Source organism: Squalius cephalus, assembly GCF_949319135.1.
Source record: "Squalius cephalus genome assembly, chromosome: 6".
In the NCBI taxonomy this organism is placed as follows: Eukaryota; Metazoa; Chordata; class Actinopteri; order Cypriniformes; family Leuciscidae; genus Squalius; species Squalius cephalus.
Genome location: NC_137127.1, coordinates 13,749,491 through 13,766,694, shown reverse-complemented (window position 1 = coordinate 13,766,694; position 17,204 = coordinate 13,749,491). Strand labels below are relative to the sequence as shown.

The 17,204-nt window shown below is 34.9% G+C and overlaps 1 protein-coding gene across 2 annotated transcripts in view; it reads right to left on the bottom strand.

The window, feature by feature from the left end:
• Nucleotides 1-8,364, bottom strand: part of gan (gigaxonin) — an 11,502-nt gene extending 3,138 nt beyond the window's left edge. Inside the window, exons 1-9 of one of the 2 annotated variants that reach the window (XM_079873809.1) lie at nucleotides 8,243-8,364; nucleotides 7,926-8,117; nucleotides 7,002-7,116; nucleotides 5,959-6,309; nucleotides 3,733-3,953; nucleotides 3,508-3,629; nucleotides 2,539-2,651; nucleotides 688-840; nucleotides 467-603 (exon numbers count right to left, since the gene is read on the bottom strand). In XM_079873809.1, coding sequence (XP_079729935.1) covers nucleotides 467-603; nucleotides 688-840; nucleotides 2,539-2,651; nucleotides 3,508-3,629; nucleotides 3,733-3,953; nucleotides 5,959-6,309; nucleotides 7,002-7,116; nucleotides 7,926-8,116 — 1,403 coding nt within the window. In that variant the 5' untranslated portion in view covers nucleotide 8,117; nucleotides 8,243-8,364. The remainder of the gene's footprint in view (nucleotides 1-466; nucleotides 604-687; nucleotides 841-2,538; nucleotides 2,652-3,507; nucleotides 3,630-3,732; nucleotides 3,954-5,958; nucleotides 6,310-7,001; nucleotides 7,117-7,925; nucleotides 8,118-8,242) is intronic. The other variant, XM_079873810.1, reaches the window with a different exon arrangement.
• Nucleotides 8,365-17,204: the final 8,840 nt, after the last annotated feature.

Below are 17,204 nucleotides of genomic sequence, written 5' to 3'. Positions count from 1 at the left end.
TACAGACCCTTACATAAAATGTTAAAGTGGTCATGACATGAGAAATCACATTTGCCTTGATCTTTTGACGTATAAGAGGTCTTTGTACCATTAAAACATCCCTTAAGTTTCATAGCTTAAAAAGTCCCCCTCATTATAAAGAATTTATTTAATCAAATTCCAAAAACTGCTCATTTTAATATTGCAGGATCTGTGACGTCACAAGGGCAAATACATTTGCATATGACTGGCTCTAGATGACAATCTGCAAGGATAAATCATTTATAATAAATGTGGCAATATTCCATAAAAACAAGTTAATTTTGATTCCATAGTGACTTTATCGTGTTAACTTGTTGATCATGAATACAATTATTGCCATACTACATGAACAAGATGGTAATAAGCCATATAAGCAAGTGTTTTTAAGTTGCTTTGGAAAGTATTTTCTGATAGATAATAGTAAACATCCTTGTGTACACATTACCTCCTCTCCTTAAGAGGGCAGACTGTTGTCCACTGTTGGGTTTTGGGGTCGTAGCACTCCACAGAGTCATAAATCTTACCGTACGATCCGCCGCCCATCACGTACAGTCTCTTTTTCATGGTGGCACAGCTACCAAACTGAAGAATAGAGAGGCAAAAGTATAAGAAACATGAGTATTGCAGTGTGTGGATTCGTGCACTAGAAAGTTAGCTAAATCTCACCTTGCGCACTGTGGTCATTTTTGGTTGTGTTCTCCAGATGTTACAATGGGGGTCAAACACCTCCATCGTGAGAAGGACCTCAGTGTCCTCGTTCTCTCCACCCAAAACATAGATCATCCCATCCAGCTCCGCCATGGCGAAGTGCTGTCTGGCCTGGGCAGACGAGAAAATACAATATTACAATACTGACACCTAGTGGTTCCTTGTAAGAACGGCATCATAATGATCTTACAATTCACAGGGTTCCTACACATTTTCCATTTCAAAATTCCAAACTCAAATTTCCATATCTCCTTCCAAACTATTTTTAGACCATATTTAACATAAATAGTTCACACCGCATTGTTTAAGGTAAATAGTAGTCATCTGTAAATATTTGTATTTTCTCTGTTTTTCATTGTTTTCTCAAAGTGATAACATGAGCTTGCATGATGAGAAGAAGCTTTATAACCTGCATATATTCAGCTCTGACGTATGACTTTGGTACTGTAAATGTGGTTTGATGTTGCACGATCACCAAACAGCACAGTACAGTCTGATTTAGATGATCGTTTGCTCCTATATCTGTTGCTGGTTTGCTGGTCAGTCAGTCATGTTCGACAATCAAACAATCACTAAAATTTTACCATGAAAACACTCTACTTGTAGGGCTGGGTATTGACAAATTTCACAATTTGATTTAGATTCTCAAGTATGCGATTCAATTCCGATTTCGATTCAATTCCATTCAATATTGATTAATTGTGCTATGTATCAAGTACAGTATATGGCAAATTCTACTAAAAAAAAAACAAATTCTATATACTATACAGGGAACCCCAGTTGGTGCATTATTATATTATTGCAGGTTGTAGTGGTTTTCCAAAGTTATAGCCACTTAGCATTTTTACTGGCCACAATTTTGACGTCGATACCATAGGGAAAAAATTGCCATATAGATATTTTAAATATTACCTCATAATTTGGCAGCAGATATATTAGGCTGCTGTAACTTTAAGACCTGACGCACAGATCCATTATACTATTACACATGCTCTTTCTTTCTCAACTGTTTACTTCATTAGAAAGCTGAGACTTTGTTTCATATCAAAAGTAACAAAGCTCAATGCTTATTGCGATTTACTGGATAGGAGGTGCTACAAAGTTTTGTTTATTCATTAACTGAAAACAGCATAGACTAAAATCAATTCTTTGGATTTAAGAATTGATATTGGTTCAAAAAACTGAGAATAGATTACAATATAAATCACACAATTATCTATCAATGTGTTAATTTAAATAATGCATTAATTTAAGGCAGAAACAATGACCTCATCGAAGTAAAGAATACACATTGTTAACAAATTATTGGGATATAGAGAAAAATGAAGCATTGGTGCATGTTTCAAGATGTGATTATATTATATAGAGCATTTTCAACCAGTTGAAATCAGTAAACAGGTTCCTTTATTTAAATTTAATATTTATCTTTAAATATCTGATATACACTATGCTTGTTAATTTACTAGTCCAACAGTAGCATTGCCATTCAAATTTCACCATTTACCAGACACTGTTATCCACAGCGACTTGCAAATGAGCAACATCACAAGTGATGCCATTGCTTTTTCACTGCCCTTTGTTTTTTTAATCACTTCCATAATTCACAATGCTTCATAGGATAAGTAATTAATTCAGAAATTTAAGTATGTAAATAGTAAAAACATGTCTTAAGAGGTTTAATTCTGTTGTGCGCCGTACCTTTTTTGAATGGAAGAACACACTCTAAATGAGCCTAATACAGGGTTTCCATAAGACCAACTGATGGAACGCACCAACTAGTCAATAATGGAGCATATCTCTAAGGAATACCTGCATCATTGGTGGGATTTGGGTCCAGCTGTTGGTCTCTGGGTCATATTTCTCTCCACTGCTCAAGACAGTTTTATTCTCATCCATTCCTCCTACTGCAAACAGGAACCCCTCTGTTTGGACAGGCAGACTATCAGTTAATTATTTATAAGTACTAACAGTGATTATAAATGTAAGTAATAGAAGCATAATAATCCTCGGGATGAACTCTGCGCAACAAGTCAGAACTCAGTCATATGAAGTCTAATGCCATTTATCGTTTTATTTTTTAATGCTAAGGAGAGCATATGATGGATTTATATTGCTGTGGATACACTAAACACAAGACACAAGGGTGTTCTACATCTTTTCCAGACTGTATGCTACAACAAATAGCAGATGGAATCAGGAACATTTAAGCTATGGGGTTTATTTCGTCTGTATAAGTTAATGACTGAAAATTAAGAATTTTATTTTTAAAAGAAGTCTCTTATGCTGACCAAGACTGCTTTTAATTGATCAAAAATACAGTAAAAACCTGTGATTTCAAAGCTGAATTTCCAGCAGCCATTACTCCAGAGTCTTCAGTGTCACATGATCCTTCAAAAGTCATTCAAAAACATTTCTTATTATTATCAATTTTGAAACAGTTTGTGCTGCTTAATATATTTGTGAAAACAGTGACGCATTTTTCTGATGAACAGAAAGTAAAACAAAACAGCATTTATTTGATGTATCCATATAAATGTCTTTACTGTCACTTTTGGTCAATTTAATGCATCCCTGCTGAAAAGTATCACTTTTTTAAATAAATAAATAAAAAAAACTTACCACTGACCCCAAACTTTTAAATAGTAGTAAATATCACAGGAATATTTTGTTTTACGATTGTGTCATTATTTATAATCATATGTCTTAGAATTCAAATAACTAAACAAATAAAAGAAGAACGTAAGCTCTATTGCCTCACAACGCTGAGCTAGTACAAACCTGCTGACACAACCCCGTGACCAATTCGCCTCTCATTCATTGGCTTCAGGTCAATCCAGAGCTGCCTGTTTCGGTCATAAAGTGGACACATGCAGCGAGCCGCTGCCGTGGGCTTCCGAGAGCTACATCAGAAACACAAAGGAATTCAGGGGAAAAACTTCTTACAGAACTATCCTTGCATAATATCATGATCTAGTTTTATTTTTTATGCATGTTCATACTCACGCCCTCTCCTCACCGCCTACTGTGACGATACACTCGGAGTAGCCACGGGGTTTAAATGCAGCAAGCAGCGCCTCCCCGTGCTGCATTGCTCCTCGCAGCGAGTCCATACAACAATTCCTTATGACCTCCCTCATCAGGGAGTCTCCGAGCATCTGCTCCTGGAGGTAGCACTGGTCCAGGCCTTGAACCCAGACGGCAGACATCACTTCTTTCATGTGGACCTGAAAAAAAAAAAGGCATCCTAATTAAACAGGACTGAATAAAAACAAAGAAACAAACAAATAATAGCATTCATAAGTTAATACATACAATAAATTAATACTTTTATTCAGCAAGGATGTATTTAAATAAATTGATCAAAAATGACAATACATTTTTTTATAATGTTACAAAACATTTCTATTTCAAATAAATAGGGATGCACGATATATCGGTCACCATATCGGTATCGGTCAATATATGTAAATTTTTAATGTTATCGTTATCGGCCCAATAAGAAAATTTGGCCGATATATTAAAGCCAATAAATAATGGATTATTTCCTTTAGCTGAGACACTTCAGATGCGCGCTGTTCGCCATGATGGTTTTAAATTGCTTGAAATATGATTGGAATCACTGCAAGTCTGTCATATCTGCTACATAAAAGAACATCATTATAATTGTGTGCTTGGAACTTGGCTTTAAATGGTGAGACTTTTGTTTTTGTAATCAGGCTCTCAAAAATTATAAACAAATTTGGAAATTAGATACAGTACAGGCCAAAAGTTTGGACACATTACTATTTTTAATGTTTTTGAAAGAAGTTTCTTCTGCTCATCAAGCCTGCATTTATTTGATCAAAAATACAGAAAAAAATGTAATATTGTGATATATTATTATAATTTAAAATAATTGGTTTTCAATTTATTATACTTTAAATTATCATTTATTTCGGTGATGCAAAGCTGAATTTTCAGGATCATTACTCCAGTCTTCAGTGTCACATGTGACATCCAGTCAATCACATGATCCTTTAGAAATCATTCTAATGTTCTGATTTATTATGAGTGTTGGAAACAGTTCTGCTGCCTAATATATTTGATGAATAAAAGGTTAAAAAGAACTGCATTTATTCAAAATAATTTTTTTAAAAAATATAAATCTTCTTTATTATCACTTTTTATCAATTTATCACATCCTTGCAGAATAAAATTGATTTATTTTAAAAAAAATAAAGAAAAAAATTACTGACCCCAAATTACTGACCAGTAGTGTATATTGTTGTTATAAAAGATTTCTATCTTGAAAACATTTGCTTCTTTTTTTTTTCTTTTCTTTTTTCTTTTTCTTTTTTTTATTCATCAAAGTATCCTAAAAAAGTATCACAGGTTATGAAAAAATATTAAGCAGCAGAACTGTTTCCAACTTTGATAATGAATCATCATATTAGAGTGATTTCTAAAGGATCATGTGATAGACTGGAGTAACGATCCTGAAAATTCAGCTTTGCATCACCGAAATAAATGATCATTTAAAGTATAATAAATTGAAAACCAATTATTTTAAATTGTAATAATATATCACAATATTACATTTTTTTCTGTATTTTTGATCAAATAAATGCAGGCTTGATGAGCAGAAGAAACTTCTTTCAAAAACATTAAAAATAGTAATGTGTCCAAACTTTTGGCCTGTACTATATATCGGCCAATATGTCGGTTATCGGCTTTCAAATATATATTTTCATTCCGGTGTACCCTACAAATAAATGCTGTATGTTTATTAAAAATATACTTTTATATTCTATTTATCATCGATATTCCGGTCTAAGTGTATTAATTAATTTATTCATTATTTTTAATCATAATGAGATTATTTCTAATCACAAATATATAATATCTCGCCATTTAACAGCAGATTTAGTTCACAAACAACTGACAATCATGACCTAAATATGATTCTCATTTACAATAATAAATCCATAAATTCGGCATTAGTAACTTACTTTCCACAATATATATACACACACACACATATATATACACATATATACATATACAGATATACATATATATACATACATCATATATATATATATATATATATATATATATATATATATATATATATATATATATATATATATATATATATATATGTGAAATTATAATTAATTAATTATTTATGTTTAAAGTTTGTCTATGCCTGTGCATATGGAACTTTCCAGAAACAACTGTTCCACTTACTCGCCGAGCTTCAATGTCATGGTCGAGCCAGCGGACCACGGCCTCCAGTACGTGCTTTTCATTCCCCACGTTGAGCTTCTCTATGGACAGCAGCTCACACAGGCGATCGGGCGGCTGCTCCAGGAACTCCTCCGTGTTGGCCACGTCTCGAAAATGCGTCTGCAGGAACTCTGTGGCCACGTGGTAGACGTGGTGCAGGCAGTAATGCAAAGAGAAGACCCGAATGCCGATGCAGTTCTCTGCAGTAATGCAGCTTTCCAGGAACTGACAGCACAGAGATTTAAGATCAGTGAGGAGAAGAAGATCAGCAGCCTGGACCACATCCTGGATAGTGTCTTCACTTAGAGTAATCTAGAAAAGAGAAATGTGTTGACAACAATCTCAACAATCTGCCAGCTAGAGAAGCACTGACAATATGACAAGGAAAATCCAATAGTTTGTGACATACATTCATAATTCATATACAGTTTTCCCACAGCTTTTAACTAATAAATAGTGTTAATTTTGTCAGCTATCGTTTTTTTGTTAGTCTTAGTCCCGTGTCAAAGTTACTTTTTAGCTTTTATCATATTTAGTCAACCTACAGCATCCAGTATTGTGTGTAGTCAAGTTTTAGTTGCCTAAAAGTCTGGGAAATTTGGTCTAGTTTTAGTCAATGAAAATGTTGTCATATATAAGTTAAGGTATCACAAATATGTCACTTGACATTTGGCAACCCTAAGCATGAAAGCTCATAGAGGCTTTTATTTCCTTAAAATATTATTTCTGCACTTTTTAGTTGAAGAAAATATAGTAATTTTGTTTAAGTTTTTATTTTTTAAAAGTTTTTATTCTTGCTTTTTTTTCCATCAACAACATTGCATGTTGATCTTGTCACAGTAATAAGTGTGTAATGCTGTTGTTGTCTTGTCTTAATCATGAAAAGATTTGAAGTTTTTAAGTTTTAATAAGACTTTTCCAGGCCTAGAAATCCTAATTGTAAAAGTCAGGTATTTAATGACTGCGGGAACATGCATAAAGTATAAGTAAAGTAATATAATTACCTCCCCACTGAAAACGTAGTCCAATATCTGCCTCATGGTCGTGATCGAGATCCCTTGCAACTCGATTTTGTATACAGATCCATCCTCCTTTGGTGGGTTGTAATTTAATTTGGTCCTGCAAACATGTAGCAACATGAGTTCATTCACTGTGGATCTAATAAAAGGACAGACTTAATATCTTGGAGAGTTGCACACCCATCAAATGCCCTACAGCGTTTTTACAAACTTTCCAGTTTTAGCTGATTTGGTTTTACGTGACAGTATTGTGAACTATTTGCTTATATTAAAATGCTCTATTGTACATGACAGAAATTTTGTACTTTTGTAACAGAATTGTCAACGGACAAAAAAAAAAAAGTGGATCCAATAAGAGAAAAGGGATCTCGAAAAAATGGCTTCAAATGAAAAGTTCACGAATCGAATAATTCATGCATCTCAAAGTTCATAGTAGCCTAGTGATATTAGCATTGATATACCATTATTGTTTTTGTTCATATTTTGAATTACATTTTACTTTTTTGTTATTTTAGTACTAATGAATAATGGCACATTCATAAAATCACATGGATGTTCTAAGAAAAGCTACAAAAAATAAATAATATAAATAATACTAAACAACCCTTTTTATCATTCTTTTGTGGTGATTTTGTGTCCTTCTGGGTGTTTAGTCGCCCTTTCAAGTTCAGCAGAAGTCTCACGTGCTGGTAGCTGAAATGAGGGTGTGTAAATGTCTTTTCTTTTCTGTTTTTTAGGTGAACTATTGCTTTAATTGACCCAAGCAACAGGCAAGGTGGGGCTGTGTGGCACACCCATATGACACATTGCTCAAGGGTCTGCTACATGTCTGAGCAAACATACCAGTTCTACTGTTCTGATCATCTCATTTCATGCAAATGTATCCTAGTTTCAAGCTTATTCTCATACCTGATGTATGGGCTAGCAGCAGCCAGAATGTTTTTCTGAACAGGAATCTGTTCACCTTCCAAAACCAGCACTGCATCTTGAAAACAATCATCTTGTCGTAAAGACCGAAGGACCCTTAGAATCTTTTGGGAGTGTTGAGGGTCTGACACCACTGATCCAGCATCAGCTCCAGCTGTTTTAGGGTCGGACATGCTATTGGAACAGACAGACAGATGATCAGTTCACATAACAACAACAACAACAACAACAACAACAACAACATGGTTCTCCCTCGTCTTATATAAACAGAATTACAGGTTTAAATCATTCAAACTCACTCCAGTGTACTTGACTTCAACTTGTTCTTTATGCTCACTGTAACTTCAGCTGCTCATTGTGTGTCAGAGGACCGTACACTGCAGAAAAACAATTCAGCAGGTTAGTGACGCTTCGTGACGATACCAGGAAGCGCGTTTTAATTTTTCATAATAAAAGCTTTCCTCCCCCCCACAAAATTCTACTTTTTAAAAAAATAGAACACTATTGGAGTATTTATTTAGGAATTTACTTTATGAACTGTCCTATAAATATGGGAATATAATTACTGTATAAAATATTATATAATATTACACCAAATTATTCATTTTAGAATTTCATTTTAAGAAATATTTGAGATTATAATTTATATATTCATATCATTCAACAACATTCAAAGCATTAAAAAACTATAAATGCTGTTTAATTTTGTATGTTATATATATATATATATATATATATATATATATATATATATATATATATATATATATATATATATATGTATTGGTATGTGGCCGGCGTTGTATGTCAGACGTTACAATAGTTTGAATGTTTGAAAAAAACATTAGATCATAGATTTACAAGAAAAATTAAGAAGAAAACCATATTCACCACGGAAAAAACGGGGGCAAAAAAAAAAAAAAAGCATTATACTCACCAAAACTACTGATTATTTTTGTACACAAAATCCATCCTAATTTATTTATTTAAAACTACTTCAGTTACTCTGTTGTACAGGTTATCTGTGCGTTTCAGTTCCAACATTAAGTCTTTTCTATCGAGGCTAACGCTGAAAGTCGAGTCTGTCCCGTGACACCGTCGTATTTACGGCATACGTTTTAATCAAGGGGGTAATCTATCAGCCGGAAACTGAAGCTTCCCCGGGGGCCGCCATTGATTAGCAGAACTTCACCTGTTGTTAGCATTCCATTGACTCCCATTCATTTTGGCGTCACTTTGACAGCGAATAACTTTACATCTGAGGTGTTTAAAGACTCCATTTGTCCATTATTTATTTCTAAAGAAACACGAAAATGTATAAAAGGCTCCATTACCTTGTATCTTACGTTATGGCCCCGTAGAAGCAGTTTTTGTAAAAATAGGCTAACGATTGCGTCATAACCACGCGACTCTCTGTCGCACAGTAGAGAAATTACCATATGGACAGGAGGAGAAGCTCACGTGCAATCGGGGGGACGTGGAGGCAAAATGACAAAATAATTAATCAGAATACTTAGCAAAAGTTGCTCCTGCTCCTAGCTCATGGACACCTCCTACTCACACTCTCCGTCTCTGCAAGTTTCGGAAGGGAATGATTCAGATTTCTCTTGGCACAGCTACTAGAAGACAGACAGGTTGCTCACGTCACATCTACGTCGTCAAGCTCAGTTTGAGTCTGCGCAAGTGCGCTCGGCCATCAGAAAGTGAGTGCTTCTAATTGACTTCACTTTTTTCCGTTGAATCCAATGGGGTCGCGGTGTCCATTTCTTTTACTATGGTTTTAATTCGCTTTAGGGCTGAGAGTGTGTGCTGTCTCACATATTTTTGAACGAAATCAATGAGATCAGCGGGAATTTTGCCTTCATGCCTTCATTCATGGCATATATTACAGTCAGTTTTGTTTTTACCCGGGACAGTTCGAATAGTGTGCCGTGATTCGTCGTTAAGCTGGATAAGGCTGAATAAGGGATTTTTTTTTCTGGTAGGTTTGAACCTGCTGGGGGTCGAGGAGGGAAAGAAACATTACTTTGTGGGTTGAATTTAAACTATTGAATCTACAGGAATATAGTTTATGCAGTTCACTACAGATGCGGTTAGCTATCTCTGACTACCAGTGATAGTACGCACTCTGACCATCCAATCAAAGGACGTGAAAATGCCGACGTTAAGTACGCCTGCTAGATGGCCCCGCTGCAGTCAAATCGAAATCTGATTGGCTGATTAAGTCTGACTGATTATCTGATTGGTTAAAGTAACGGTTTCAATGAATCTACAGGCGCCCGCTGCACTGACGATTCTGAAGATCTCAAGGCAGATTTATTTGACCCTGGCAACACATGATGGCTGAAATATGATTGGATAAAAGCGCTAAAATAAATATACACTACTGGAAGCAGCGCAACCAAGAGAAAAGCTATGAAATGAAGGGAATGGACTATTGGGAATAATTTAATATTCATTCATGGAAAAAATATGTTAAAGTGCAAGTCAGTGATTCTGATAGTGTTTAGGCCAGCAGAGAAGGCCTTGCTGGCCCTGACGGCCCACCACACACACACACACACACACACACACATATATATATATATATATATGTATAATATTTATGTAAATATTTTCCCTTATAAATTCGGAACATAATAACCACTGAGCATTTTCTATTCTATTCTATTCTATTCTATTCTATTCTATTCTATTCTATTCTATTCTATTCTATTCTATTTATAAAGCACTTTCAATAATACAATACAGTTTCATAGAAATCAAAATATAATAGCCTCTTGTGAATGTGGCAAGGACTTTGTACATAATTATATATGTACATGTATATGTATATATGTAATATATAATTATAGATTCATTTCTAATACGCTTTATGAAGTATGGTGAGTTTAAGCTATTATTTGACAAGTAATAAAGAGTATTTATGTGTAAAAGAAATTAAAACATATCCTTACTACAGCATTAACATACAAATTAGTGCTACTACACGAGGACAAAATGTACTGCAGATTTATACGTATACTCATGGGATTTCCCTTTAAGTAAATGTCACACGTTGATTCATTTCAGTTTTCATTTCAGAGCCAAGATTCATTTCTTTGAAACAAGCCACTCTTGCACAGGTGTAATGCATTTTAATAAAACATTAATAGGACAGTAAATCCCTCTGTTGCTTAGTCATTAAATGTGTCATCAATCACAGGTCCCTGTCAAGACATTATGGGAGAAGAGGTTTGTCAGAAGGAAGTCTGGACAAATCTGTCCTTTATGCATGAAAAGAAAGAGAATTAAGCTGACGCATTGATGGGCTGGGGAAAAAAAAGAATCTGAGGAGAGATTTTGATTTATGAGGACTGGTGACCTCAAAGATGTGAATGAGTGATACGAGGAAGAAGGCTGAATTAATATTTCATTAAGTGAGAGCTATATGGTGATTTAACACCCGTTTGTGCCACTGATCAGCTGTGCCAGATTTCGTAAAGAGGCCAGAGCTGTTCCTTTTAATTCTGGTGATTCATGTGTATTTCAACAGAATATAAAGAGGACATTTTAATTACAATCTGTAGGATATACCCTTTACCAAGAATAAAACCTTTTATAGTATATTAAATTGGCCAGGACCTTCTGTGACTTGCCAAGTCCTTTGGCGCCTAAGTTAAATATCATCCCACCACTAGATGGCGCTCACAGAACATACATTTCTGATTCAAAGTCATTTCAGATTGTGTTAACAAACCTCTTCATCGGTCCATCAGATAAAAATATATAAAAAATAAAAATAAAATAAAAAAGACATAATTGACAGAGTGTTATCCATCTTTAAAAGCTTGTGTGTCTGGTTATCCATCTTTTAAAGCATGTCTTTGATGCCAGATTCTACATTCAGAGGCCTTCTCACAAGTATTGAGTCTGTCCCTGATTATTCTGTTTCTTTCAAGCTTTATCCATATATTAATCAATATCATTCTATTTTATATTCACTCTTTAATGTGTCGGGGGTAGGCTATCTCAAAGACAGGAACATGCAAGCTGTTGAAAAAAAAAAGCAGAAAAAAATAATGTAACGCAGCAGGAGGTAGCACAAGTGCTCACGATAAGAGCTGCTGGCTCACAGGAACCCAGACTGAGCCATTTCTTATTCCCCTACTTTCCCTCTATTCTTGTTATATAAATAAAAGGCTTAAATAATGTCATGAAAATTTTCCTCTTGACCTTTCATGTTCCATAGCATTGCAAAGAGCGTGAACTCTCTAAAGCCCACGTCAATGGGCACATACTTTCAATCCTTCTATCTATCATCCATCAATCCATCTATCTATCTATCCATCATATCATATATTCTTGTATTACATGGCTGCTATCTATCTATCTATCTATCTATCTATCTATCTATCTATCTATCTATCCATCCATCCATCCATCCATCCATCCATCCATCCATCCATCCATCCATCCATCCATCCATCCATCCATCTATCTATCTATCTATCTATCTATCTATCTATCTATCTATCTATCTATCTATCTATCTATCTACTGTATCTATCTATCTATCTATCCATGTTGAATAGGGCAGGGTCTAACAAGTTTGTAAAAAACAAAACAAATTAATTACTTAATTAATTAATTAATGATAAATATTTAAAAAAATGTGGTTTCAGGTCACATTCAGGTCAATATTAACTTTTTAAAACCTGATAACAAATGAATTAATAATATAAATAGGGGGAGACCAGGTATGGTTGTAACACTTTTTGCTTCAGCATCTGTAACTCACTGAATGTTTGAGCTTTATTCAAAGTATCCACTTTCTGTTTGACTCAGGACTCAGGAGTGTGTGCATGTTTGAGTAAATTAGTCTAGAACAAACTTCTTAAAAGTATTATGCTTAATGAACACTTGACTCCAGTGTACCTGTGTAAAGAAAATGTCGGTCTAACAAAAACACTGTTTGAATATTAACAGAATATGTGTGAATATTCTCAATTAGTCACAATAGAGACAAATGAATGTTGTTAACCTAGAGTGCAGGCTTGGTGGTCCCAGAGACTGAATATACAGTAGCACACTTTTTTTTTTTACCCACATTTCCTTTGGCTTTAAGCTGCCAATTGGCTCTATATACACAGCACAAATATTATCCAAGGTCTTAAAATCCTCACCACTTGCTTTGCACTGCTTGTGCCTATACTTCCAGCCTTGACAACCATTCATATGGGAAAAAGTGGGTAAACACTGAAATGATCATAGGACTCCAGCTTATCCCTGATTGGTGGTGTTACAACTCTCCCCATGTTACATCTTCGTTACATCTTGTTTGTTACGTTACTCGTTTATTTTTGGCAATCATTTTGTGATGGCAAAATTAATCATTTATGAGAATAAGCAACTGGTGTTACAACCCTTGCTTCATTTATAAAAATAATCTTTTATGATTAGTATGTCAAGATCATCCACTGTGACGTTAGAAGTTCAGGGAGTGTTGTGTGGGAGCAGAGAAGAGCTTTAGAGAACTTTTTGATGAGATGCCATCAATTGCTTGTTTCTCAAAAACTTCAGAACCAGTCCATTGCTCTCAAGTTGATATGCAGCACCTCACAGCTGCCCTTAGCAGTCATTCCTTTTCATTGGGATGTTTATGAAATCCTGCTGTAAGCCCAGAGTTATTAGAGGCACTTCATATTGAATCTGATTAGCATCTTTGAGAGTTCCTAATTATTTCTCAAGTGCTATTGTCTGTCTCCATCCCTCCCATTTTGAAACAAAACAAATGAATGAAAAGTAAAGTGAAGGCAAGGTCAGGATGTTTCTGAAGGTGGTGTGCATGGACCGTGTGGACCGACTCGTCTTTGTTCAGCCTGAAAGACAGAATAAATGTTTGATAATTAGCTGAGCCTGCGCTGTCCAGAGTTTTCAAAGCAGACGACAGACTGACAGAATGAGACCAAACTGAAGACAGAGGCACTGTCACAACAACCCATTCTAACTCCCAAGGCGTCAAAAACTGAAGCATGGTCAAGCGCCCCCGGCGTCACAAAGACGGCAAAGTCGCCCCTTGGCGTCACTCTAAGGACGAATTGGGAACACGAACTCCATTGCTTTCAATGGGAAACCTGTGGCGTCAACAGCAGACGCGAATTGTATCAGTAGGAAATCGCGCTGTAGTCTCAAACACATCGCGATATTTAGCATCAGTTCACGTGTGCCAGATGTTGGTAAGTAGTCGTAAATACGCTGTTTTCCTAATAATGTTTGATAATGTCTTTTCTGTTGGTCGATATTAATCAGATTAGCTCCCTCATGTTCAGTCACTGCATTATATCTGTTCCACTGAGGCTTTGCGTTTCATTGCTTTCTAATTCAAAACACCTTACTAAACTAGGGTGATTAAACAGTCACGTGACGTGCTATTGACCTTCAATCAGTTAATCATATTCATATCAGGTTCAAAGTAGTACAATTAGTTCCACAGTTGTATTTGTAGTAGAAGCATAGTAAAAACAACACCCACAATGCTTTTACCACAGTAACCTTAGTTTTACTGTGATATTTGTTGTAAATTAACAGTAACCACAAAACTTACCATGCTTTAACCACAGTAACCTTAGTTTTACTGTGATAGGTGTGGTAAAAGGACAGTAACCACAAAACCTGCCATGCTTTTTTACCTCAGTGACCTTAGTTTTACTGTGATAGGTGTAGTAAAGTATAGTTACCACAACATTTACCATGCTTTTAATGCCTAATAATTAAAAATCCTAAAATTGTACAGTAAATCTGTACTTTTTCCTTTAAATAATCCTATATATTATACATAATGATATTTTCTTTTCTCTTTTTTCAGCTGAAAAGAGACTCAGGCCTTTTGGACTCATTCAGCCCATTATTGTTTGAGGAGAAGTAAACGGAGGAGACGGAAAGCTGCAAAGGCAAATATTCGCAATGTATGTATGTGCTGGTTTTAACCCTTAATCAAATATTTTATCAAGCATTTGTTGTTTCTTAAACCTTTTCTTACAAAACCCATAGCCCAATCAGTACGAACATAGTCTCAAAGTCTTAATAATTCACAGGATTTAACAAGTTGTTAAATTCGTACGATACTCGTACATATTTGTATACTCGTACATAATCCTGCAGAATATCCTGCGATATTTGTAAATCAGTTGACCAAAAACATTGCATTTGTGCTTTAAGATGGATAGCAAGAGAAGGCACAAACTTCAGAAGATTCTATTGGGAAAAGACTAATGAATTAAGAGGAAAAAACTACAGTCTCTAGTCTCTGAGAAGTATGCATGGCCATGGGTGCTTTATGAGCATGGTACGTCCTGTGCCTCTGTACCTATTTCTTAATTCTTGCCATGAAATTTGTATTGCAGTATTTTAACAATTTTAATGATCAAAATACAGGACAGCAGAACAGGCAGCAACATGCACTATTTACAACGGAGATTGGACAAAGACTGACTGAACAGAAGGAACTTAAATGCAAACACAGATGACACTGACTAACGAAACATTTAACATTTATTTAACATTTATTGTTTCATTACTAAAGTACATTACCCACATATCTCTGTCATTCCATCAATGGAACAGGAAACATGGCACTGTAGTTAACTTAATGTATAACTAACGTAATAATAACTTTGTATCATGAAGCGCCATTTTATATGGGTTAAACACTAGTCCAATCAAAGCGAGTTCTGCGATAAAGTCACAGCCAATAACAACCCAGCTGAACAGATGCGTCACACTTACTTGTCAATTTATGGTAAATGATGACAGATCTCTTCCGGTTCTGTCTGAAGGGATAGATTCCTTATTTAACAGCAGGGGTAGTTTTGCAATATTTTAATTAAAGATAATTGCACTAAAGTGTTTCTAACATTTACAGTGTATGTATAGTAAATCAAAGGTAATTTAATCATTTAATTATGCCATTCTGCACCATTTGAACCCTTTGGAATTAAAATAAATATAACAAAAGCATAATGCATGCACAGAATTTTGAAAGCATTCCAATATTTAATGTCAAACTGTTTAAAGACAAATGTAGTGCTAAAACTACTGCAAAACAGTAAAAAAATCAGTTAATTATATATAGCCTATAACAAATTATCCAGATACAGAGGCAATTTATTATAGTGACACATAACGTTAAAAAAAATCGCTTTGAAGAGGTAATAATATTTTTACAAACCAAGCGATGAGATTGAACTTTGTTATGTGAAAATATATTTGTTTCTTCCCTTTAAAGAAAAAATAGGCAAACACTTAAGAACAACATTTTACATTCTCAACTTTAATTCTATATCCTTGTGAAAAAAGGTTTAATGAAGCTAAATGCAAGACATTAAGTCCATCTAAATATAAATGTAATAATGTCCAGTATGTCAAGTGTGTCATTTCTGTAATACACTTTCACCACCAAACAGAATTCCATAAATATTGATTGTTTTCAAAAGGTTTTCCTGAACACTCTCACTATCTTCAATTGTTCAGACAAACACCTGCTATATACACTTGCAGAAATATACATTTGACTATTGCATCATGAAGTCGCTGCATGACTAGAACTAATGGATGGCAATGAATATGTCCTTTACCAAAACTCCTGATGAGCACTGACGCTTTTTTGATAAAAGCATTGGGCAGACATCATGTACAGTTTATGAAGCTGAAAATAGAAAACAAAATGCTTTAACAATACGGAAAAAGATAAATGACTATTTTCAATATTGGTTCTGCATATATCAAAGAGATCATGAGGAGGAGTGGGAGACAGGGAAGACCAAGGAAGACACGGAGACAGATGTTTCACGAAGACCTGAATGTCAGTGTCCCATGGGAAGATGTGGAGAACTTGGCCACGGATCGAATACGTTGGAGGACACTTGTTGCCCAATGTTCCCAACACAGGACTTGATGATGATGATGTGAGTTTATCCATAACTGGGGGATATTTTTCTGTAAAGAGTGTTGCATAATTAAACGTTGAATGCATTTATGTAATAAGTTAACTGATATGTGGGCATGATTAAAAGTATGTCTTTAATAGCAAGCAACATTCATATGAACTTATTTAAAAATAACATGATTTAAATGCAAACGGGTTAAATCCTGTGAATTATTAAGACTTTAAGACTATGTTCGTACTGATTGGGCTAGGGGTTTTGTAAGAAAAGGTTTAAGAAACCACAAATGCTTGATAAAATATTTGCCTTTGCAGCTTTCCGTCTCCTCCGTTTACTT